Below are 24,448 nucleotides of genomic sequence, written 5' to 3'. Positions count from 1 at the left end.
AATCGTATGTAATACAAGGAATTATTGTCTTCTGTCTTCTGGTTTTCTTATTATTTATTATTTTCCGAAATGATTTCGAACGTTTCGACGTTTACATGGATTACTTTGGCAATTCTGATAGTAATTATTGCAAGTACGTTATATCGGATATTCTTTTCCTTCGAAATTCTAAATATACTAAATAAATTTCCTCACGAACAAAATCACGTATTGTTTTTTTAAAGTTGCCCTCAAATTGAAAAATCGGTCAAAAAAGGATACATTCCTTATTCTAGGGTTAGTAGATTCTGGTAAAACATCATTATTTATTAAAGTAAGTTGACTTATTATTTTATACTAGTTGATACGTTACATTTCGATTATTCTCATATTTGTTTTAGTTGAGAGATAGAAAACAAGTACAGACACACACATCAATGAAAGAAAATGAAGGATATATTAACCTTGAAGACAACGTACGTATTATGAAAAACATTCTCTATAATTGATCTTAGCATTAAACTTATATTACCTTATTAATAGGGTGAACCATTAACAAAAGTTCCGATACATTTTGTTGACGTTCCAGGACACGAAAAATTACGATTTAAATTTTCAGATTTTACACCAATTACATGTGGAATCATATTTCTTGTCGATAGTTCAACATGTGCAAAGAATGTACGATCAATTGCAGAGTAAGTAAACATATTTATTTAATTTTTATCTGGTTATTTAATTTATTAATTGTAATTTTTTACGTTAGATATCTTTATGATATATTTTCAAATAAGGATGTCATAAAACATAATATACCTACCTTAATTGCTTGTAATAAAAATGATATGATTACAGCGTTGCCTCCTGAACGAATTCAAACTATGTTGGAAAATGAAATGTACGTAATTCATTCAAATTAAAAAAACTTTTTTACTTTATTAATATATAGTTTTTTTTAATTAGAAACCAACTTCGGAATACACGTACTTCAGCTTTGGATCATCAAGATTCTTCTGGAACAGATTATGTAGAATTTTTAGGATATGAAAATGAAAGATTTAAATTTGAACATTTAGAAAATGAAGTTAATTTTGAAAAATGTTCCGTAGATAAAAATGAAATTACGGAAATAAAATCTTGGGTTGCTGAAATTTATGGAAGACTATAATATATACATAAAGTGTATGTTGAGGATTCTAAGGATATTAAGCGTCCTTCTAAATTTAGCATTCATGAACCTTTGCACCAATAACAATAATAAACTGCTAGTAAAACTTTAAAATGAAAAATGAAACTTATTTAATATGCTTATATTAATCTGCATCATTATTAGTTTTCTAACAAAAGAAAATTATAATAAAATTTTATTAATTAATATTCACTAATTCAACTAATTCAACATTTTATGGCAACGGAACTTCATCTTCCATAACTTCATCCGGAGTATGTATATATTCATTAAACATTTGGGAAGAATCTCCTCCATAATTAGTACTAATAGCCAGACCGGTGTAATTCGAGTGATCTTCGATATTTGGATCTCCAGTGAGGCCACCAAGTTGAAGATTCGGATCATTTGTTAAACCGGGCATATTAGCAGAACTAAAATATCCTTGTAAATTATTCTCATTTAATCCAGTATCTATTCTTCCTATCCCTTCAATTCCCTCAATTCCCTCAATCCCCTGAATCCCTTGAATATTTTTCAATCCTTCTAACTCTTCGATTCCTTCGATTCCAGAAGTATCATGTAATTCATTTGTATTCACTAAATCTTTTCCAATTTCATAAGTTGAAAGTCCTTGATCAAGTTCGACTAACCCTTCATGTTCAGAATTTCTTTCCATTAATAGTTCTTCACTTATTGCATCTTCTTGCATCAAATCATTATGACTCTCAACTTCCACATCTGATTCTGGTCCATCTCGAATTTGTATTAATGCAACTGGGTTAAGAGGTTTGATTAAGATATCTAACTCCTTTTCTGTTCGTTCTTGTAATTTCGATAATTCCTTTCCATTAAAAAACATTAATTTATTATACATGAAATTAAGCGAAGATATAAAATTCACTATTTGTTATCTTACCTCAACGGTGTTGCATTTGCTAAGATCGGTCATACTTTTAGATAAAATATTAGATTGTCGTTTAAATACCTCAATCTTTTCGGAATGTTCATTCTTCAGTTTGTCGATGTCTGCCTGATGTGTAGCCTATTATATTATTACACTAATATTAATCAACTGCACTAAAAATATCAAATTTACAAAAATAATTTGACCAACCAATTGTTGTTTTAATTCATCGATATTCTTTTCTTGATAAACTGAATTAGGTGGTATTATAGAACCTAAAAACATATTTAATAATATTTAGATCTTTTATTAAGAAACTATCCATCTCGTTCAAATCTGATAACTTACTAACGCTATACGCAGAAAAAATATCAGAGATATATTCGTGATTCCTTTTGTATCTTGACATCGCAACCTCTCTAAATTTCAGATTGTCGATTTCGTCTATTAATTATAAAGTCGATGTTAACATAACTAACTTAATAGAATTCTAAAAAAAAAAATATTATACCGCCTGAGGGTTCATCAGCTTCTTCGGCAGTGGCAGCAGCAGCGGCGGCGGCGGCGGCGGCTTTATTCTAAATTGTAAATTAATTACATGATACTTACTAGCAATTTTAAGTGATTAATAATAAAAATATACCTTAGCATTTTTTGTGCGTCTTCCAGCCGATTTTGTTGGAGTTTGTGGCATTCCTGGCTGTGGTCCACGTTGGCCTCCTGTAACGCGAGTCTGAAATTGAACGTAAGAGTTACTCATCGGTGAAGGAGTACCCGCTACAGGGCCACGACCCAAAGCAGAAGGCGGTGTATGCATTGATGAAGGACCAGGCGACTGGATTGTCATAGGTGAAATAGCATTTGGTGGTCGCCCGTAAGGACTCATGCTTGCTTGCATGGGTGCCATTGGTGTCATAGTGTATCTGTTTGGAGTTGGATGTTGTCTTGTAAATGGCGGAACAATCTGTTGCTCTATACGCATTATACAATTTTCCTTAGAATGTTGAATATCCTATAAATAATAGGTTTGAACAATCAAACTCGTAGCATCAAAAATGGTTATAAATTAACTTACGACGTCTCTCAGATAAAGAATAATGTAACAATTGAAGATCTTGGTGATCGTTTGCGAACCGATATCTTCTTCTAATTTTACTCGTTACTTGATCACTTGGCGAAAAACCTTGTCTCTCCATACAAAGCAATTCCTTTATTATAAAATAAACATATTAGCCTATAAAACGAAAATAATGCAAGGTGGTTAACGTGCTTTCAATTTTTACCCTTCCATCCGGTAATGGCATTTTGTGAGTTACTTCAGGATCTGGATAAAAGTAACTGATAATTAATTATAAATAAAGTTAAATGTTAGTAACATATAATGTGATTAAATTAAAAGTATCGATGTGTTCATCAAATAAGTGAAAACATACTTTTAGTACATACCCATCTGATGGAACTTCCGCGTTTGGAGACAGAGATATGAGAAATATTTGCCCTCCTGCATAAAGAATGTATTTAATAATTTTTCTACATACAAATTATTATATGAAAAAGTGATCAATAAATACCTTGTGGTTTATCAATAATAGAATGTGTAAAATTTATGCTTGATAATGCATTCGTTGACCTGCTAAGTATATCCGCGACATAAGTAGGTGTCACCTCTAGTAGTGGCTTATAATCAATGCTAGCTAAACGAAAAAGATCTTTAGAAGGGCTGCCAAAAGGCATCCCTTGTTTTAGACCTCCTGGTATCACGCTTGCCATTTAGAAATTGTAACGCATCTATAATCTAACAGAAATAAACACTCTTTCATTATATAAACATCACAAAAACGTGATCTCTGAGAATTTTTGGCTTTTGTGTAACATAAAGCTTTTTTTGGGTCATGTACTTCATTTTCTCTATAAAATAACATATTTAATAAAATGGGAGAAACTACAAATTAAATTTATATTATATACTAAAAATGTTTGAATTAGCATTAACTAAAAAAAAATTTTTTTTTAGCAGTTTCCCCCCCTTCTATTGCAAAGAGTCCATTTGTTTATTTTTTACTACTGAAAAATCCCTCTTTTTGTTACTATAAACAGGTTCTCCTACAGGCATTAATGGCCTCTATCCAATTTATTAATAATATTTTAAGTATTTTATTATTTTAAATTAATTATATTAATTATGGTATTTAAAAAACAATAAAAGAATATATTTTCTTTTGAAAAAATGTATTTGTAACAGCCTGTTACATATCTTATTTGTAACATCCTTTTTTTATTTTTTTTTAATAATAAATTTAATATAATATGTGTTTCACAAATTCACAAATAAAATTTTTATATGCAAAATTTAATTTGGAAAACTTTTACTTAATGTATTTAAGACAGTTTCATAGACAAAATTTTAAGTTATAAGCAGTTTCTTGAAATTTTTTAAAAAATTCTTTTGTCTGACTGATCTTTTGGTTTTGTTTACATTACGCCTGATCTTAAATTTTAATTGGATAAAATTGGGGTTGTTACAAATAAGACGCGTAACAGGCTGTTACAATTAGATTTATCCTTTTCTTTTAATATTAGTATATTATTAATCCTTTTTCATTTTTTTTTAATGCAAATAAAAGAAATTAATAAAATTTTACTTTTTTTTCTTTTAACTAATATACTTATTTGGCTAACTTTGTTTTATTAAATATAAATTGTATTTTTCTTTTTTATATAAAATAAAAGAAAAATTTATAAATGTATTTTTTTTTTAAATAAAATCAATTTAAACTTTTATAAAATAAAATCATTTGAATAAAATAATAGATGATTTTACAATAAAATATTTATCTAATAATTATTCAATAGATTTTGCTAAGTTATGCAAAATTATAATTAAATATATAGTATTAAATTATTGAAAAAATATCCTATTAAAAAACAATTTATAAGTATATTTATACCAAAAAAAATATAATTTTTCTTAAAATATTTTTTTTTTTAAATGATTTATATACTTTATTGATATTAAGTTTACATACCATACAAACAAATTATTATAAGCTATATCTATCCAGTAAGATGTAATCATCAAAAAAATTTTTCTTAAAATGAATTTTCTTTTTGTTTTTAAAACCACAATACATTTAATAATTTATTAAAATTATAATAAATAGTTAAATACAAAACAGTAAAGCTAATTATAATTTAAATCTAATATTATTAATTACTAAACCACTCATCATAATATAAAATTACTTCACATATGTACTATCAGATGATAGTTTAAATTCAATAGGTTATTATAGGACCTATTACATTATAATAAAAAAAATTTTTTCCTGACAATACAATGAAATTAATATTCAATTAAAATACTTTAAAAAACCTATAATAATGCTAAATTCAAATAAATTTCACAAAGAAACTTGCATTTATTTTATAGGATTTAGCTAAGATCTGAATATTTTTCATACAATTCAGAAATAATGTATAGTAAAATGCATTTTTTAGCAATAACTCGGCCAATATCAATGCTAAAAATGCGATTTTACTATCATTAGATTTGTCTCATTGAGACGAATTTAACAAGTCTAAATTCATTAAAATCCAATTATTGAAACCAGGGGTATGTATAATATAAGAAAATTTAAAAATACCTTTAAAATACACCATTCTAACTGGAATTAATATATAAACTCTATGCAAACTCTAATATGAATTATATAAGAGATGTTCAGGATCCTATCTAGCTAACACTATAATAATAAAACTGAACTGGAAAACTCTTCAAATTTTAACTACTTTCTTAGTATTTATTATTATATTAAAGATAATAGCCTATTATTAAGTGAGTTTTTTAAATGTATCAGAATAAGAAAACTGACTATGGGATGAGAAATAAATATATTAATAGGACATCTTACTGAAAATCTGATCTTAACTTATTGATATTCATTAAACTAACTATAAGCTCTATCTATCTATAATGTAAAGTAAAAAAAAAATAAAAATAAAAATAAAAATAAAAATAAAATAAAAGAAAAAAGCAAAAAGAAATCTATTTGATAAAAGTACTATATATCACAGACCATAATACCCTTCTATGTATAATACTCCTTTTGAAAAATTTTATAAAATTATATAGTATCCAGGAAGTATTTTATATTTATCTCGTAATTCAGTGATCAAATTTGAGTTATCTTTTTTTTATTTGATAGCTTTCATTAGACTCTTCAAATTACTTAAATTGGATGGTAAATCATGAAATATTTGCAAAAAATGGAATTTTTAAGTTTTGTTTAGTATCTGAAAATATGGGATCAAATTCTGATTTTTGCAAGATATTTAAGGTACTATAACCTATGATATATAATAGTCACAAAAAATCAAAATAGTTAGAATACAAATCCAATTGTAATCCTTCTTCTTTCTTATTTAAAATGTAAAAATAATTAAAGATGAAACCAAATTATAAATTTGAAATTTGTTTAAAGATAATTAAAAATTAGTTCTATAGGTTCAGATAAATATTTAGCTGAAAATAACATCATTAAAACCATTAAAATTTCTAAATAAAATTAATTGTCTATTTTGAAGTTAAACTATTTTAACTGAAATTTGAGATGCTACTAAGATCACTAGTCAACTAACAGAAAAACTGGGTTAAATATGGAGTTTGGAATGTTGGAATAGGATCTTGCTTACTTATAATAAAAGTCACCTTACTAATGATTTTTACCTTACTTTTTCTTAAATTTTATTAAGGGATAGTAACATAAACCAGAAATTATCAGAACCAGAACCTGATATGATTTTGGTATATGTCACACGCTTCTTTTCTCTTGGAGTATATGGCAGGAACAATAATTTTCTGTGATTTACAGAAAATTGCAAAATTTCTTTTAAATATATAAATTAAAAAATAATGTTTATTTACTATAGAGTGTTACATAATTTACAAAATTATAAAAATATCACATAATTACATGATTTCACATAAAATTCACATGTTTTACATATAAAATTTAGAAGCGAATTTTAAAAAAAAACTATGCATTTTCTCGTCATGAAATTTCAAATCTTTTAATTATGCCAGTTCAATACAAAAAGACAGTTTCTATAACTACTTAAATGAATTAATATTCTGAAATCTTTAGAGAAGATAATGGGATTATATTTTGTAACTTCTGCAACCTTTCAATTGAGTAGAGATCAAAGTCTACCATTGATGGACATTGCTTTTTAAAGAGTCATATTAAAAAAAAGTAAATTCATGAAAATAATGCAAGAAGAAAAGATCAAGTTACAATTTTGGCATTTGAATTCAAAAAAGAGGTTATAAAGGATTTAATTAAAATTTTTTTCTTTGCAAACATCCCTCTAGAAAAGATAAATAATTTATAAAAAGTACCTTAAAGAGGATGATGCAATTCTCAAAGCTCCTACAATTTGTAAAATTCATCTATTATGCATTTTTAATAGCCATTTTTCTTTACTTCTAAACTTTCTTTAAGCAAAAACCTATAGCAATAATAATGGATGAAACTACAGATGATTGTTTCCAAAGTGTTGTTAACACTCTTTTTGCTTTTTATCAGTATACAAAACTTATTTCTGTTGATTTTTTGGAATGTGGTGATTTGAAGTAAAAAACTTTATTAAAATACAATAAAAATTATGTTTTGTATATAGTTACATATGTGTGATTATAAAAAGAGTTGACTGTATAGTATTACAAAATACAAATTATAATATAGTTTTACAGTCAACTCTTTATAATGCACCACTTATAAGTGCATTTTCTTCCTAGATGTACACTTTGATTCAATCTCAAATATATATAACTTCTAATTATTTATTCTCTATAAATGCACACCCTTTATAATTGCATGCTTTTTTCCAATTCCAAGAGGATGGGTGCATTTATAGAAACTTGACTGTATATAGATTTTTTTTTTTATTTCTCCAATATGGCAATATTTATATCTAAATTTACTCTCAATTAATACCTTTTCTTAATTCTAGTAACAAGTTTAATTTTGGTTAAATGGTGTGCCACAAAATAATATGTAAGAACGAAATCAATTTATGATTTTAGCCAATCAAAGTACTTATCGATCAACAAATTAAGTTAATGCTCGAATCACATGACACGCACTTAACGATAACACTTCTTTTAAAATAAAAAAAATGGCTTCAAATTTGACTAAAGTTATTCAAAATGCTCGTAAAAAGCATACAGCTACTGTGTTCTTTTTGCACGTAAGGTTTTTATGCTATAAATATCTCCTTTTTCTTAAAAAAAAAAAATATTTTTTTTTCATATTTTTTCACGTAGGGTTTGGGTGATAGCGGAAATGGTTGGGCTCCTGTGACAGAAGAAATGGGCTACACATTGGAACATGTCAAATTCATTCTTCCAGACGCGTAATTCAGCATTTCGTTTTTTATATTTGATTCCCTTCTTCCTTTCTCTAACCGTTCTATGTTATTTAATTAGTCCTATTCGACCAGTAGCAGTTAATGGTGGTGCTAGAATGCGCGCATGGTATTTTAATTGGTATTTGTGTTTGATTATGGCTTTTGTATGGAGATAATATTTTATTCTTTTATTAAGGTATGACATTTACGCGTTGTCGAATGCTGAAGATATCCTTAAACAAAGATTAGACGATGAAGGAGTATTACTGTCTGTTGCTTCAGGTAATATATCATTCAACTTTACAATAATTTTAAAGAGAATCTAAAATTGGGTTTCAATTATATAGTAAATCGTCTTATTCGTGATGAAATTGACGCGGGTATTCCTTCAAATCGTATTGTTATTGGAGGATTCTCCCAAGGAGCGGCAGTTGGAATCACTATTGGATTATTATCTGAATACCCCTTCGCCGGGATTATAGGGTAAATTGGAACCGTCATTTAATTTAAAATTTTTATTCTAAGGATTTTTACTTATACGCTTATTATTACAGTCTGAGTGGATATGTTCCTCTGAAAGAAAAAACATTCACCGTATGATTCCTTGTATATTATCGTATAAATTTAATTAAGTTTCATTTTAAGTTAATTAAGTTACTCGTTATATTAATAGATGGCCACTGACGCAAATAAGAATACACCTATTTTTTTGGGACATGGTGACTGTGATGAGGTATTTTATTTTTCGATTTGGATTTACGACATAATAAATAATGACTGATTAAATTTCGTTTAAAGATTTTGCCTTATCAAATCGGGAAGTTATCATATGAACTTATTAAATCAAGGGGATATCCCGTAACATTTAAAACTTACAATGGTATGGGTCATCATACTTCTCAAAAAGAAATCAAAGACATGATTTCGTTCTTGCAAGAAGTAATTCCTGATCAGAATTCAGAAAAAATATGAAGTGATTTGCCTCATCTAATTTATTCAATTTTTATCATTAAATTTTTTCTTTTAAATCTTTATCTTCGTATAATATATAATATAATAATTATAATATGAAATGTTGTTGGTATTATTCTGTTTTGGCTGAAATGCCATTTGAATATGATTTGTTAAAATGATCATGCAAATCACAATTTTTTTGTGAAACAAAAACTAAGTAATACGCCGACTAAGCCACCAAAATTTAATAAATTCCTTCTTTCACATTCCCTAACAAATAAATCTTATTTTCATTTGTTAAAAGAAGGTTAATGGAAGATTTACCTATAAGAACAAATTCAACGATTTCACAAAATGATTTTAAAGAAACAACGGCAATACTTCGATTTGAAGTACCTTTAAAAAAAGGCCAAGGAAATAACGTAATATATTTTCCTGACTTAATTAATCCTCCAAAAGAAACAACAAATGATCAAAAAATCATTAATACGAATGATTTTTCATCAGATCAACAACATTTAGATGATGAAATGGCTTTAGAAAATTTTGTAGTATCAGAAACTGCAGATTTTTTAGAACATATGGCTATTGAAAAACGTCCTGAACCGAAGTTTTACGCGATTTCAAGAAAAAATACTATTCCCGGATTTTTTGGTGCTGGAACGAATACAAATCCACCTGAAAATATTCTTCAATTTTTTAAAAATGAACAATCAAATAATAATATGACTACTTCCACTTCTATTATTACTGGAACAACTGAAAATAATGAAAACAAAATTATAAATAAACAAATTAAAAGAACAAGAAAGAATGCTACAACAAAATCAAAGGGCAAAAAGACTAATAAGCAAGAAGAAAAATTAGCGGTAGTTAATGAAACAGTTGTTAGCAGCGGTACATCGTCATCAAAAAAAACAAAGAGAGAACCACCTCAACAATCAGAAACAAAAACGAAAAAACAAAAGACTAAAGCTAATGAAGGGAATAAAACAATTATCAAGGAAGTTCAAAAATTGTTAGAAAAGCGTAAACGTCGTAAAGAAAAAAAAATGATTAAAGATGGTCCTACAAATAATGTAACAAATAGTTCTTCAAAGAATCCATCTCCCGTAACAAAACCACTAATATCTGTAAAGAATGTTGAAGATTCTCCATCATCATCATCGTCTCCCGATTCGTCCCCCAAAAGAAAAGGCCTGTCTGAAGTTCGTTCGCGAAGTTCTTCTACTTCATCTACAGTAACTTCTACAAAAGCGAACAAAGTGAATGCCAAATCAAATTCAAAAGTTAATAATCCAAATAACTATAATGCAGAGAGTTCTTCTACAGCAACGACAATAACTTCCGATTCTACTACTCCATGATATCATTGCATTCTTATATTTATCAGTTTAAATTAATTTCTTTGCAAAGAATTTTTGTTTCGAATTTTCTTTTATGTATATAGTAAAATGCCTTGTAATATAAATATCTATAATTTAATTATAGAAATCTAAATACAAGAAGATTACTTTAATCTCTCGTTATTTATTCATATCTCAATGTCATATATTTAATGTAATTTAATACGAAACAGCGAATTAAAAAAAAAATTGACAAATAAAAATCTGATTTAATAAGTTTGTACCTTAATTTATTTATTTCGATCCAAATTTAGATAACCAAAAACCCGAAAAAAAATACAATTTCTAGAATTTCCAAAAATAAAATACACGTACAAGATTTTTATAATGAAGAGGATGGAGGTATAATATTACTTTGTTGTAAACGGAATAATGGTCAATTTAGAAGGTAAGAAGGTTTGTATATAAACTATATAATAATAAAAATAAAACTATTATAGCATATTATTACGATTACTGACAAAGGCTTGGAAACCACGTTCGTTTGCCCGTGATTGGACTTATTATAATAAAAAAATATATATATTTTTAAGGAGATGAATTATTTCCTTCTATAAAAAAGAAAAAGTAGGCATATTAATAACTATCATAACGAAAAGAAATTCGTTTAATTAAAATGAGATAAAATAGATTCATACTCTGCTGTGACTGGTACACCACCTCGAAGTGGTTTGGCAATGCGACCAAAACCGAGGCCGGAAGCAATACTTGATTTTTGAGCTATATAATTTTATAATCGCTAATTAGTTATGATCTAAGAAAAATTTATGCGAGATAAAACAATAAACGTACATCTTGCTTGTTCTAATCGTTCTCGCACTGCTTGTAATTGTGCTTCGAATCTTTTTAAAAGGAGATTTAGTTAGCAACATTTCAATTAGAATTACAATACACAATATATACATATATGTAGGCCTAACTTACTTCTGATTTTGTGTAGTTAATTTTTCTTGTGCATCTTGCAATAAGGCTTCCAGAGCCTGGATACGTTCATTACGTGCAAGAAGTTTTCGCTCTGCGATGGCTACTTCTTTTTTAAGTGATGAATTTTGTTCAACAAGCTGAAAAGAAAAATAATTATCAGCATAAAATTTTCATTACAAAACTCATAATAATGCGATTGAAATACATAAAAGCTTACTTGTTTTTGTACATTTGTAAGCTGTTCTAAGTTCCTCTCTAAGAATGCCATCTTTTTTTGTTGTGCCTTATTATTGCTATTACGTAGAACGTTGTTATATTGTTCTCTTGTCTCGTCTAATGAGATTTCAAGTTCCACAACTTTTTCACAACGATTTTGCAAATCGCGCATAAGAGCTTTCTTCATGACATCAAAATCGGCCAATTGTTGTGCCATTGTCTTTCGGATACGTTCCATATCTTTTTCTTTATCTGCAACATTCTTTTGTCCCTCCGTTTTAGACTCTTTATCACTGATCGCAGTCTGCGTTTTTTACAAATGGACGTTGTATAAGGGTAAGTAACCAAATTTAAAGGCTTGCTCGTTTTATTTAGAAATGTCTTTTACCTGTAAATCTTCATTAACTTTTTTCAATTCAGCAAGAGCGCTATAAAGGTCAATTAAAATATTAGTAAACTCGCACAAATTGAATTTAATACGAATTCGCAACAAACCTATTAAGTTTATGTAATTCTTCATTCTTCTTTTCTAATTCTTGTTTTAGTTCATCAATTTCTTTTTGTTGAACTTCTTTCTTGGCAACGAATTGTGCTTCCAATTTACCCTAACAAAATTATAATTATTATTAATTATAAAATAATATATATCATATATCGAAATTAAATAATCATAAAACGTTAACCTACTCTTAATTCTGCTATTGTCTCAGTTATATCAATATTATTATTTGCCTCTTCTTCAGCAATTGTCTTATCTAAATTACATATATGTATAAAAAAAGATTAATAATTCGATATATAGTTCTAAATAAAATAGCAGTTTATTTATTATTTACCCAACAATTCCTCATATTCGAGTTCAAGTGTGGTTAAACGAATTTCGAGTTCATCTCTCTTCCTTGTCAAATGTTCATTTTCATAATGTAATTCATTAATTGTTTGTTCATGTTGTGTAACCAAAGTCTTTGATTCAGACAATTCACGTCGTAAAGTTGAAAGTTCTTCCATCGTAAGTGGGGAGCTGTTATCACCAATCGTTTCAAGTTTAAGCAACGTATCCCGAATTTGCTGTTCTTTTTTCGAAATAACACCTGATGGGTCAAGCTCAGCTAGCATAGCAGCCATTTTCTCTTGTTTCTTTTGCTCTTTATCACCTTCTTTCTGAGAAAGTCTGTGTTCCGAAAGTTGTTTCTAAATAAGGATAAGTTATCGTATTTATAGTATGAATTAATACAACAAATAATCTAATTTTATAACAGAACAAAATTTTCAATTTTACCTTAAGTGAATCTACTTCGGCGGATAACTCTAAATTAGATTCACGCAAACTATCCATTGTAATAGCACCTTCTTTATTTTCATAGGCGACTTTTTCTAATTGCACTTTGAGTTCACCGAGTTCAGTCTCCATCTTTTTGTTTTTCTGTTAAAAGACAAAACTTTTAGAACATCTTTTAATTAAATCCAATAAGTAATATTAATTTCCATATAATTACAATACCTCTTCTTGTGATTTATAAGAGTCAAGCTCTTCTTTCAATTCATTTAACATTTTCTCTTGAGCTGCTAATACTGTTTCCTTATCAGCAATTTGGTCTGTAAGCTCATTTTCTCGTTTTAAGAATTCTTCTCGCTCATCTTTTTCTAAAATTGGTGCAGGAGTTCCTGGTCGAGAATCTGCCTCTTTCTTTGCAGCTTCTATTGCGGGATTAGACGGTGTAGTTGGAGTTGGAGGTTGGGTTGAAGTCGAACCAGCTTTGTCCATACTAGCCCATTTTTCTTTTGGAACTGTACCACCAGAACGCCAAACACCAACTTCACCCTCAAGGGCTGAGATATATTGTTGAAAGCTAACAGCTTCATTTTTAGCTTTCTTGAGAAGTGCTTTAAGCTCAGCGGGACTTAGTTCAGCATTGACTCTGGCTTTATTCTTAATACTCTTGGCTCTACAAAGATAGAATGGATTTAGCATTTATTGTTATACATTGGGAAAAATATATGAATATAACATTATAAATGATTTTACACACCTCATACCAAATCTTAGCGTACTTAGTGTTTCAGCTTCATTGAAGGACGATGGAGAACAATTTATAATTAAAGTTGTTCTGGAGTTACCACCAAGAGATTCTTGAAGAATTCTAGTAAGTTTACTGTCACGATATGGAATATGCGTAGACTTTTTAACGGAAAAAGTAATTGATTAATATCAATCATATTTTAGTGTAGGATTAAATTATCATTATTATTATTCGATATTACCTTTCCGTCTGTTAGAGCGTTAATTACCATACCCAACGCAGATAAGGATTTGTTAATCTTTTTTGCTTCTTCTAGAGTCTGTCCAGACGCACCCGTTTTACCGACCTATTTTTCCAAAATATACGTTTATATTATATAAGTAAAATGTAAAGAATTTATACATTAGTTATGCGTTTCTTTGGAAATAGATCATAATTTTTTTCTTAAAGAGATCTTTTTCTGTGATTGTTTGTGTATTCTAGCTGATTCTCTTTTATTATTGATTGCATATCGTTGACAATATATGTATGTTATTGGGACATCACAATTTAACTTACAAACCTTTTCGGAACCTGCCAAATCGACAAGTGATAATTTACCACTTTTTACACTACCGTCATTGAGATTCTTTTGGTTTACAGTGATAACAAAAATCGAATGTGATCGTGAACTTTCAGCATTCATGTCTATAATTAATGCATTTATTATTTAGATTGCCACAGTATAAATAATATGTAAGAAATAATAACATACTTGTATATGCTACAATACGAGCGTTACCACCCCGTTTCATTACTTCATACACTTCTTGTACGGAACTGACGTATACTTCCAAAAGACCTTTTACGTATACACCCCTATTCTTTTCTTCGTGGATAGGAAGATTGTCATTTTGGGCTAAAAAACGTCAAGAACAAATATATAATATATTAAAATCAATAAAGTTCACTCCATTTACCAAAAAAAAAATTTTAGTAAGTAAATTAAATACAAACGATTAAGTAAGTCACGAATCTTCTCCATATAAATTTCCATATAAGAAACCTTTACGGTATATTCCATTGTAGATGGGGAGTCAATAATACTGTGAAATATCTGTTCCACGATACGAGGAATAAGACCTTTAAATTCTTCGTTGTCCATATCTCCCTAATAAATAAATTGTTACGTCAGTTAGGGCTAAATTATATTCATAAAATGCATTTATTTATACGAACCATCATGGTATGTGTTTTACCGGAACCCGTTTGACCGTAGGCAAATACAGTTCCATTATAACCCCCAATAACATCTATTTGAATTAAACAAATTATGAGGAAAGTAGTCATTGAATGGAAAACCAAATAATATCATTATTTTAAATACCATCAACAATGGGTTTTATGGATTCATCGAAAAAGAATTTCTGGTGTGTTTCTGGAGGAAATATCTTATCGAATGTAAAATTTCCTTGAAATTCTTTACCCTGTTATATAAGAGAACAACGAAAGTAATAATCAAAGTCAATTATTTATAACTTCTTCGATGTTGAACGTGTCAAATTAGGTAATCCTCTGATCATAAAAACTCGTTATGTGAATTGAATTAATTGAACGTTGTCAAAATTATAACGATATTTAAATTTAAAATTCACTATTATGGTTTATCTTAATGCTCTATAAGTAAAGTGTATTATCAAAAAAAAAAAAAATCTGGTACTAACCTCCATACGACATGAGTCTCCATTATCATCGTAGTTTATAATGGGAACACCACCTTCCCTTATCTCACGAGAATTCTGTGGCCGAAAACGGCACACTACTCTGATATTATTTCTATTAGAATCGCTCATTATGGTTATCTTCTATAATTTGGATAAATATAAGTGTCTATATAATGTATCTGCAACAAGATGAAACGAAATGAACTTTGGTCAATTACGAATTACAGCATGAAATTTAACTATATACAAATAAAAGAACTTTGAACCAACAATAACATTTAAAAATACAAAACTATGCGTGAGATGAAACTTACTGTTCAGGAGAGTTCCTGTTCGTAAAAAATTAATCTTAAATTTTCTTAAATTAATAAAAACGTATAATTTAAATAAGGTTCAATTTAAATTTATAATATATGTAAGATAAATAAATTATTTATTCAAAATTTTTTGCGAGATATTTATATTTATAAATATTTTTTTTTTTTATTTTCGAAAAATTGCCTTCGAACTCCCGCGAAGTGCAGGGAAAAATAGAAGTGAGGGGAAACTTAAAAAAAAAGGACTAGTTTCCTCTTGACCACAACTCGAATCGATAGGATTGACAATATACATAATTACTGATAAGCTTTAGATTAATTCAGCACTACAGTCCGTACAATCAAACGTTAAAAGACTTTATGCCGAAATCTTGACGTCCAGCCATGAATGTTTCACACTCGTTTCACATATCAATTAATATGACCAAATAAAGTACAAAGAAGGCCAATAAAAGGTGGCGGTCATTAGCCAACAATAGTGAAAAATACAAATTTTTGTATGTTCCTGCGCCCCTTTATCATCATCATCACTGAGTACAACCCCAATCAACAATATCTTTGATTCCAGTCTTTGCTTAAGGGAAATTTATGTAACATAATTGTTCTAGCTTTTTATTCTTATTAGGTACTTTTCCATTGTTAGTGACTTTGCGCTTTGCAGCATACAGTAACAATAATCTATATTCTTATTTGATGTCAATATCTTATGATTCTTGATCTAATTTGGTATTGATCTTTATAATAACAATAAGTCTATATAAATAATATAAATAAAACTTCGGGTTCGGCTTTTTTTTGTGTTCCATTTACGCAGGTCCATTGTATTTACCATTTTTCTATTATGCACATGATAATACAACAAACGGGTTAAGAATTTCCTAGTTGTTATGAATTAATTAAGAAGAGAATTTTTTTTTCTTAAAAAAAAGAAAATAATATATTTCTTACTGTAAAATCTTTAAATTATATCTTAGAAATTATACACTAACCAAAACCAGAAAAGCAATTCTAATACAATATAATTATACCTTGAAAGAAGTCTAGTTTCACAGAATTGAAATAAACTATAAACTATGACAAATATTAAATGCATTGACCCGGTTATTTGTAATGCTGGAATTGCTTTATTTGTAAAATTCAAAATCTGTATCAGCTTTCTTAACATTGGCTTTATATCCCTTTTCTATATCTTTATTAAGAATAACATAACGATTCTTTCGGACAGCTTGCATACCAGCCTCCTGGCAAATAGCGTGAATTTCGGCACCGCTAAGCTTATCTGGCCGAGATATGACTATTATAGAAAAATTTAAATTAAATAAGTCAGGAATAATATTACTTATAATAATTAAAAACAAATATACGTACAATCTTCGAGATCAACTTCTTCAGAGAGATTCATATTAGAGGTGATTGTAGAAAATATTAACCGTTTTTGACGTCGGTCAGGAGTAGGGAATTCAATCTTTCGATCAAGACGCCCAGGTCTCAGCAAAGCAGGATCCAATGTATCGGCTCGATTTGTGGCCATAATGACCTATAAAATAAAATCAAAATTTTTCTTAACAATTTTAAAATATAAAATTCACAAGATTAACTCAAAATTAATTTTTAATACCTTCACATTTGATGTTTGATCAAACCCATCCATTTGATTCAATAATTCCAAAAGAATTCTTTGTACTTCACGGTCTGCACCGGTTTGTGCATCAAATCGTTTGGTAGCAATTGCATCAATCTCATCAATGAAAATAATGGATGGTGAATTTTCACGAGCTAATCGAAACACATCGCGAACCATACGAGGACCCTCGCCTAAATATTTTTGAACAAACTCTGAACCAACCACTCGAATAAAAGAAGCGGTGGTATGGTGAGCAACAGCTTTGACAAGCATAGTTTTGCCAGTTCCTGGTGGACCATATAACAAGACACCTCTTGGAGGGTCAATCCCAATTTGTCTATACAAATCAAAATGTGTCAATGGCAATTCTACTGCCTCTCGAATTTCTTGCTTTTGAATGTCGAGCCCACCAACATCTGAATAAGTTACATCAGGCTTTTCATCTGATCCAAGCATGGCAATACTACTGTCAGCTTCTGGAGGCAATACATCAACTAATGAATTTGAATGACGATGAAGCGCTACTGAAGAGGACGGTTTTAGCAGTTCACGATCGATTGTACTGAGAATTCGAACAACATAGTTAGATCCCGTCGTAGAACCTACAATTCCTGTGTGTTGATCGATTGGTTCCAAGAATTGTCCAATCACTAATGGTACAGACTGGATCCTTTTGACTTCTTCTTGAGCCCTGATCAATTCACGTTTTAAATTCTTTTGTTCATCTTTTATGTACTCTTCTTGTAATTCTAAAAACTCGAGGTGTCTCTGAAGTTTTTTAAGTTTTGAATATAAATCTTCTTCAGTCAAGTCTTCAAGCAGTTCGCTTGTCGTAATGACGGGAATCGTGTCCTTTAATTAAAAAAAAAAAACGTGTATATACGAGTATAGGGCGCGTTTTCGTAAGCCTTAGATAGTTCGCGTAATTGCTTTTTAATATCGAAATGGTGAACAAACCTCAGTCTTGATCGTGATGCCAATTTCTTCCATGAGAATTAAATATTTGGATTAATAGATTTCAAACCGAAATTTTTTATGCCTTTGCGTAACTGCATTACTGTACGCGTCATCTAGCTTTGTGTTACACAATATTCATAAAATAATCCGTCGATCCCAGATTAGATCAAAAAAAAAAATCATGACGGATAGTTCTTCGAGACCTAATATTAAAGTGAAATCAAAAAATAACAGAATATCTGATGATCCACGTTTCGCCCATGTGCGAAAGGATCCACGTTTTGTTCGTCCGAAAAAAAAGGACGTGAAGATTGCTTTAGACGATCGTTTCGCTCATATGCTAACCAGCGAAGAGTTTAGCGATGCTCGTTAGTCTTATTTTTTATAGTTAAGCATTATAGTCATAAAAGTTCGCATATATAACATTTTTTTTTTTCTTCAAGTTAAGGTTGACAAATACGGAAAGCCGATTTCATCAGATAAAGCGGATAAAGGATTAAAAAGATACTATAATTTAAAAGAAGATGATGAGTTTTTATTTAAAAGTGAATCTTCAAAAACAATCAATATAGAAGATCAAGCAACTACAGAAGAAGAAACAGATGAAGAAAATTTTGATTTGTCAACCCTTGATTTTGCTAGAGGTGAAGGCGTTCTTGAATCATCTTCTGATGACGAAGAGGAATATGTTTATTCAAAAAATAATAATTCGGTTGAGCAACAGGGATCCAGTGAATCAGACGAGCAGGTTCCATTAGGAGATGAGACTCATCGACTTGCTGTAGTCAACCTTGATTGGGATAATGTAAAAGCATCTGACCTTATGAAAGTGTTCAGTGGTTTTATACCAGATGGATCTATTATATTTTCTGTAAAAATCTATCCTTCAGAATTTGGAAAGGAACGCATGGAAAAGGTAGCTTTTTTTAACATTTTGATTAAATGACTTTCAAAATTACAATTATTTTTACATTATAGGAAACACGAGAAGGCCCACCAAAGGAAATTTTTAAATCAACATCAGCCTCGTCTGATCGTGATGATGAGGAGATTAACCTAAACGACCATATCATTAATGATAATGGAGAGGAATTTGACTCGGAAGCATTAAGAAAATATCAATTGGAGCGACTTAGGTTCATTATTAAATTAATTAAACCTATTTTAAATTATTACTAATCAAATTTATTCGTATAGATATTATTATGCTGTTGTTGACTGCGATACTGTTGAAACCGCTCGTCATATTTACCAACAATGTGACGGTGCAGAATTTGAAAGCACGTCTAATTCTTTTGATCTTCGCTTTATACCCGATGACTTGGAATTTAATGATGAATTAAAGTAATTAATTTAATATGTTTGGAAATGTTAAATACAATTAGATATCAATAAAAATTTATCGGTTATAGAGACGAATGTTTCCAAGCGCCTGATATGTATGAACCTGTTGACTTTGTCACTGATGTAAGAAATTTTATTCTCTACAAGTTTCAATTTTCGTATAATTTAACACGATACTTGTGTACTTATTATATAATAAAAGGCATTGCAATATTCAAGTGTGAAATTGACTTGGGATGGTGACGATCCGGATCGTGTAAAGACTATACGTCAAACATTATCGAAAAAAAATATTGATGATATGGATTTTAAAAATTATATTGCTTCGTCCAGCGAGGAATCAGGTGATGACATAGAAGAAACAAGGCGAAAGTATAAAAATTTGTTATATGAAATTGAAAATGAAAATGCGGAAACAGATCAAGAAATGGAAATTACATTTACTCCTGGATTGAGTGAGGTGGCTGCCGTGAATTCAGAAAAGGTTTGATAATAAATATAATTATTTAATTATTATAATAATTCATTTTATTTACTTACAATATTTGCAACAGGCCATTGAAAATGAAACGAGCTTGGAGACATATTTGCGTAAACAACGTGAAAAACGCAAAGAAAAGAAGAACGCGAAAGAGAAACAAATGGAAAATACAAGCGATGGTAGATTTTTCTCTAATTTTTCATCTGTAATAATTTCTTTATATAAATATTCTTACATTTTAAAAATAGATGACAATGTTGGAAGAAATTCGAACAATCTTCATTTAATAAACTCGAATATTTCAAAACCAAAATCCAAAAAACCGCACAAATTTTCTAAAGAAGAGCACAAGGAGGCTGATCGACAAAAGGCCGAATTAGAACTTTTAGTTATGGATGATGAGAAAGAGGTTCATAAACATTTTGATTTAAAAGAGATTATTAAAAACGAGAAGAGAAAGAATAAAAAGAAAAAAATAAAAAAAGATTCTATTCAGGATGACGATGATTTTGAAATTAATGTTAATGACTCTAGATTTGCGGCATTACACGAATCACATCATTTCGCAATAGACCCTTCTAATCCACAGTATCCTTTGTTAAATTTTTTATACTCAAGTTTTTTTTTCTTTTTAAAAAATAAATTATTTTTTTAACTTGATTTGTCAACAGGTTTAAAAAGACTAAATCTATGGGTAAACTTTTGGAAGAACGACAACGACGCCAGTCTGAACCAAGTCAACAGAAGTCTAATACAGCTTTTGAGGTAATAAGTTAAAATAGGAATAATCATTTCTGGCTGATTTTATTAATTGAACATATATTTTATAAATAGGAAATCTCAAATGATAAGGATCCAAATATCAAAGATTCAAATCTATCATTATTAGTAAATTCTGTAAGCTTTTTGACTATAAACAAATATTACTTTATTACTAAACAATATTATTAATAAGATCTACTTTTATAGGTAAAGCGAAAGAATGCATTAGCTATTGAAAGTAATCAAAAAGGAAAACGCAGAAAAGCCAAATCTTGACATTTAAAAATTGTTTCCGGGGGAAATAGCCGATTCATAAGACTAAATTTGTGTTTTAAAAATTTTTTAAAAATTTTAAAAATATATTTTCATTAAGTATGAAGGGTAAAATTGGTCCGATTATAGAGTTAAATTTTGGACCAATCATTTCTTATAAATGATAAGAATTTCGAAAATATATTTTTTTTTAGAATTAGTAGAAATATCTTATTAAGTTCAATTTCTAATAATTTATATTTGCATGTATTACATCCATATTAAATATAATTTTTAATCGAGAATTTATACAAATTTGTTTCACTTGAAATTGTTTTAATATCTTTATGTAAAAACGACCCGATCCTGAAATGTGGATTAAGAAACAGAGAAACAAGACGGCCGTGAAAGGATAGTCCCCGAGTTATTCAAAAATATAAGTAATCTAATCTTATTTATATTTACACTAAATAGTATGATGAATTGCCATACAATTCATACAACTTAGCTAACCACATATTGTTATAACGAACCTGTTTGTACCAAAATCTTGTTATACTGAACCGGAATTTCCAGAACCGATTTTTATAAATATTTCACTGGATATAATGATTATATTTTCTATAACGAACATTCATGTGACTATATTCTGATCTAGAGCTTCCCACCAAAAAATCACCGGCACGTGACCGTTTTTGCCGTTCATGTCAATTTCTATAGGAATAAATACTTTCTCTACAAGTTTGATTAGAGTTAAAAGAAAGGGTTGTATACCATTTTTTGCTCTTTTATATTTAAATTTGCAAAAGTTAACCTTAGCAAAAAATTGGCAATCAAAATCCATGTATTTCCTTAAGTAGAAAAAGCAAAAATGCATATAGAATTCAAGTTTGTAATAAGTATCTATTATCTGTTATCATATATCTTTGGAAATGATCTGCAAATTTTGTTTCTTGCTGATTTTGTCGAAAATTTAATTTATAATTCTGGCCAGCACCACAAATTTGGCCCAAACCTTCTGGAACGGAAGGTTCGTTATTTCCAGTAGCACCTGTATTTAGTATTCGTTCTTACCAAACTACGTCTTTAACCAGATAATTTATAGTCTATTAGGAACTACACTTTAGAAATTATAACTCCAGTCCATCAATTATATTTTGAATCCTTTACAATCAAGTCCTGCCAGCATTCATATCACATAATTTTAGGATCGAAGGTGAAGTATTGATAATAACTACAGTTATTTAGGAGTGATGTTTTCTAATACTGTAAATTTCCTGTACAGAATACTTATACATGTATTAAAAAAATATAAATAATTATACAGTAATAAATTTACATAGTAATAAAATGCACAGTTAAAAAAGAAAAAATAAAATAAAAAAAAATAAACATAATTTATAACTTAGATATTTCAGCTTGACTAGCAGATTTAATAAGTTCTAATACTTCTATTGCTGAGCCCCAACTTTTTGAATAACCACTGGAACCGTGTCCATAATTATGACAAACTATTACATTATTACCAGCTGAATTTCGACTTATTTCCGCTTCAAGTCGAATTCCATCTTTTCTTGCTGGACGTAATCCAACAGTATGCCTTATTATTTGCAGGCTGGATAATCCTTTTCCCTGATGTAATTCTGGACAAAGTTTGGCGCAACGATTAAGAATTGATTCTGCTGTTTTTGGATCTGGTGTTCCATCACTATTATGAAGTAAAAAGTATAAATAAGTAACAAAATTATTTCATAAAATTATTAAATTACCTACATTTCATTAACGTCCAAAGTTCCTCCTAGAATGACTTCACCATCTTCTCGAGGGATTATATAAGTGCACGTGTTATCCTCTATAAAAGAGAAGTGCGAAACTTTAAATAAAATGCTTTAATAATTCTACGAACTAACTTTACTTACCGTGACTAAGTGTCTTTGCGATTTTTACATGTGGAGCCCAAACGGCTACGAGCTGTCCTCTGATAGGGAATACCTTATCATCATCCACACCACCAAAAGTTCGTGCATTGATGCCTGTACAATTTACAATGATATCTACACCAGGTTCAAACGCGTCGTTGAGGTGATTAAGGTGAACTTTTTCGGTTTTTCCACCAGCATTTGTGAATTGATTCAAAAGCCATCTTAAATATTTCGGAACGTCCATTGAAACTAGATGAAAAGGTTGGTTCATTTAAACATGTAAAAGAAAAATAATTTTTTTTTTTTAAAAAAAAAAATAACTACCAGTTACATAAGAAATGCCATATTCTACATCTTTTGGAAGTTTATCCTTGGGTATAACCTGGAACTGAAAACGAAACAATCGATAAATGAATGTAAACGATAAAAATAAAGATCAATTCAAATTTACCTTATGGTATATACCCTTGAGCCATGGTTCACCATTAATTTGAAGATCGTATGTGTACATGTCAACGTTTGGAATACGTATTACACCGGTGTCATTCATGTAAGAGAGCGACCATAACGTTTTATATGAAACCTCTTCGAATTCTAATAAAGATAGAAATTAATAATACATAAAAACAAACAAGCCGATAACCTGCATCAAATCCATTACAAAAAAAATTGACAACTAACTTTTCCCTCTTTCGTCAAGCTTGGGTTCTGGCCTAATGATAGCGCCGGCCCATGGACTTGTATAATAAATATTAAAATCACCAGGCCAATGTTCAGCGATTATTTTTACTTGATATCCATTTCTTTGAAGGACCAGGCCCGTTGTTAACCCAACAACGCCTGCGCCAATGACATTTACCCTCTCTCTTTTTGTTGACATTTGGAGACTCTACAGGTGATACGTAGACAAATCGATTTTTGTAATTTTTATCATGATCACGTATAGGGATCGTCTAAAGCGGCAAATCACTTTATAATATAAACTTGAAAATAATAGCCGATCATATCCAAAAATGGATAGATAAAAAATGAAAACCTCAAGGCAGGCCAAAATACACTTAGCACATATGTTTAAAAGGTTGTGTGGCGAATTGGGCAAAATT

General features: G+C 29.2%; 8 protein-coding genes across 8 annotated transcripts; 4 read left to right on the top strand and 4 right to left on the bottom strand.

Annotated features, from left to right (window-relative positions):
- Positions 1 to 8: 8 nt before the first annotated feature.
- OCT59_005366 (uncharacterized protein) lies at positions 9 to 1,376 on the top strand. The gene is made up of 6 exons (XM_025313968.2): positions 9 to 133; positions 225 to 313; positions 381 to 455; positions 523 to 677; positions 746 to 877; positions 943 to 1,376. The coding sequence occupies exons 1-6, from the start codon at positions 70 to 72 to the stop codon at positions 1,145 to 1,147; spliced, it is 720 nt and encodes a 239-aa protein (XP_025186296.1). The 5' UTR covers positions 9 to 69; the 3' UTR covers positions 1,148 to 1,376.
- On the bottom strand, positions 892 to 3,824 carry OCT59_005365 (uncharacterized protein; the record flags this gene model as incomplete). Its single annotated transcript, XM_066138324.1, has 10 exons — positions 892 to 1,991; positions 2,067 to 2,192; positions 2,265 to 2,329; positions 2,403 to 2,498; positions 2,566 to 2,632; positions 2,698 to 3,026; positions 3,130 to 3,262; positions 3,338 to 3,392; positions 3,501 to 3,555; positions 3,626 to 3,824. 10 exons carry the CDS (start codon positions 3,822 to 3,824, stop codon positions 1,383 to 1,385), a joined length of 1,734 nt encoding a protein of 577 aa, XP_065997473.1. The 3' UTR covers positions 892 to 1,382.
- Positions 3,825 to 8,201: 4,377 nt separating this feature from the next.
- OCT59_005364 (uncharacterized protein) lies at positions 8,202 to 9,535 on the top strand. Its single transcript, XM_025313967.2, has 8 exons — positions 8,202 to 8,303; positions 8,380 to 8,468; positions 8,542 to 8,589; positions 8,659 to 8,744; positions 8,810 to 8,945; positions 9,017 to 9,056; positions 9,136 to 9,195; positions 9,261 to 9,535. The coding sequence occupies exons 1-8, from the start codon at positions 8,232 to 8,234 to the stop codon at positions 9,432 to 9,434; spliced, it is 705 nt and encodes a 234-aa protein (XP_025186294.1). The 5' UTR covers positions 8,202 to 8,231; the 3' UTR covers positions 9,435 to 9,535.
- Positions 9,536 to 9,727: 192 nt separating this feature from the next.
- On the top strand, positions 9,728 to 11,049 carry OCT59_005363 (uncharacterized protein; the record flags this gene model as incomplete). Its single annotated transcript, XM_025313966.2, has 1 exon — positions 9,728 to 11,049. One exon carries the CDS (start codon positions 9,728 to 9,730, stop codon positions 10,781 to 10,783), a length of 1,056 nt encoding a protein of 351 aa, XP_025186293.1. The 3' UTR covers positions 10,784 to 11,049.
- OCT59_005362 (uncharacterized protein) lies at positions 11,014 to 16,208 on the bottom strand. The gene is made up of 20 exons (XM_066138323.1): positions 16,001 to 16,208; positions 15,687 to 15,865; positions 15,350 to 15,449; positions 15,202 to 15,275; positions 14,980 to 15,133; positions 14,738 to 14,881; positions 14,546 to 14,670; positions 14,225 to 14,329; positions 13,993 to 14,141; positions 13,464 to 13,908; positions 13,242 to 13,385; positions 12,799 to 13,153; positions 12,650 to 12,717; positions 12,458 to 12,567; positions 12,351 to 12,390; positions 11,964 to 12,266; positions 11,747 to 11,883; positions 11,615 to 11,664; positions 11,461 to 11,542; positions 11,014 to 11,370 (listed from the first exon to the last, which is right to left on the bottom strand). Exons 2-20 carry the CDS (start codon positions 15,813 to 15,815, stop codon positions 11,364 to 11,366), a joined length of 2,721 nt encoding a protein of 906 aa, XP_065997472.1. The 5' UTR covers positions 15,816 to 15,865; positions 16,001 to 16,208; the 3' UTR covers positions 11,014 to 11,363.
- A 372-nt stretch (positions 16,209 to 16,580) lies between these two features.
- OCT59_005361 (26s proteasome regulatory subunit 6B) lies at positions 16,581 to 18,661 on the bottom strand. Its single transcript, XM_025313964.2, has 4 exons — positions 18,585 to 18,661; positions 17,622 to 18,479; positions 17,372 to 17,540; positions 16,581 to 17,297 (listed from the first exon to the last, which is right to left on the bottom strand). The coding sequence occupies exons 1-4, from the start codon at positions 18,615 to 18,617 to the stop codon at positions 17,128 to 17,130; spliced, it is 1,230 nt and encodes a 409-aa protein (XP_025186291.1). The 5' UTR covers positions 18,618 to 18,661; the 3' UTR covers positions 16,581 to 17,127.
- A 96-nt stretch (positions 18,662 to 18,757) lies between these two features.
- On the top strand, positions 18,758 to 21,731 carry OCT59_005360 (uncharacterized protein). The gene is made up of 10 exons (XM_066138322.1): positions 18,758 to 18,952; positions 19,028 to 19,500; positions 19,563 to 19,720; positions 19,782 to 19,928; positions 19,997 to 20,051; positions 20,131 to 20,412; positions 20,483 to 20,588; positions 20,658 to 21,174; positions 21,244 to 21,306; positions 21,379 to 21,731. Exons 1-8 carry the CDS (start codon positions 18,766 to 18,768, stop codon positions 21,062 to 21,064), a joined length of 1,815 nt encoding a protein of 604 aa, XP_065997471.1. The 5' UTR covers positions 18,758 to 18,765; the 3' UTR covers positions 21,065 to 21,174; positions 21,244 to 21,306; positions 21,379 to 21,731.
- A 962-nt stretch (positions 21,732 to 22,693) lies between these two features.
- OCT59_005359 (uncharacterized protein) lies at positions 22,694 to 24,253 on the bottom strand. The gene is made up of 6 exons (XM_025313962.2): positions 24,027 to 24,253; positions 23,797 to 23,939; positions 23,670 to 23,733; positions 23,343 to 23,594; positions 23,197 to 23,275; positions 22,694 to 23,131 (listed from the first exon to the last, which is right to left on the bottom strand). Exons 1-6 carry the CDS (start codon positions 24,223 to 24,225, stop codon positions 22,822 to 22,824), a joined length of 1,047 nt encoding a protein of 348 aa, XP_025186289.1. The 5' UTR covers positions 24,226 to 24,253; the 3' UTR covers positions 22,694 to 22,821.
- Positions 24,254 to 24,448: the final 195 nt, after the last annotated feature.

Source organism: Rhizophagus irregularis, chromosome 13 (assembly GCF_026210795.1).
Source record: "Rhizophagus irregularis chromosome 13, complete sequence".
Classification (NCBI taxonomy): Eukaryota; Fungi; Glomeromycota; class Glomeromycetes; order Glomerales; family Glomeraceae; genus Rhizophagus; species Rhizophagus irregularis.
The sequence above is the reverse complement of the archived record's forward strand: the minus strand, read 5'-3'. Positions and strand labels throughout refer to the sequence as shown.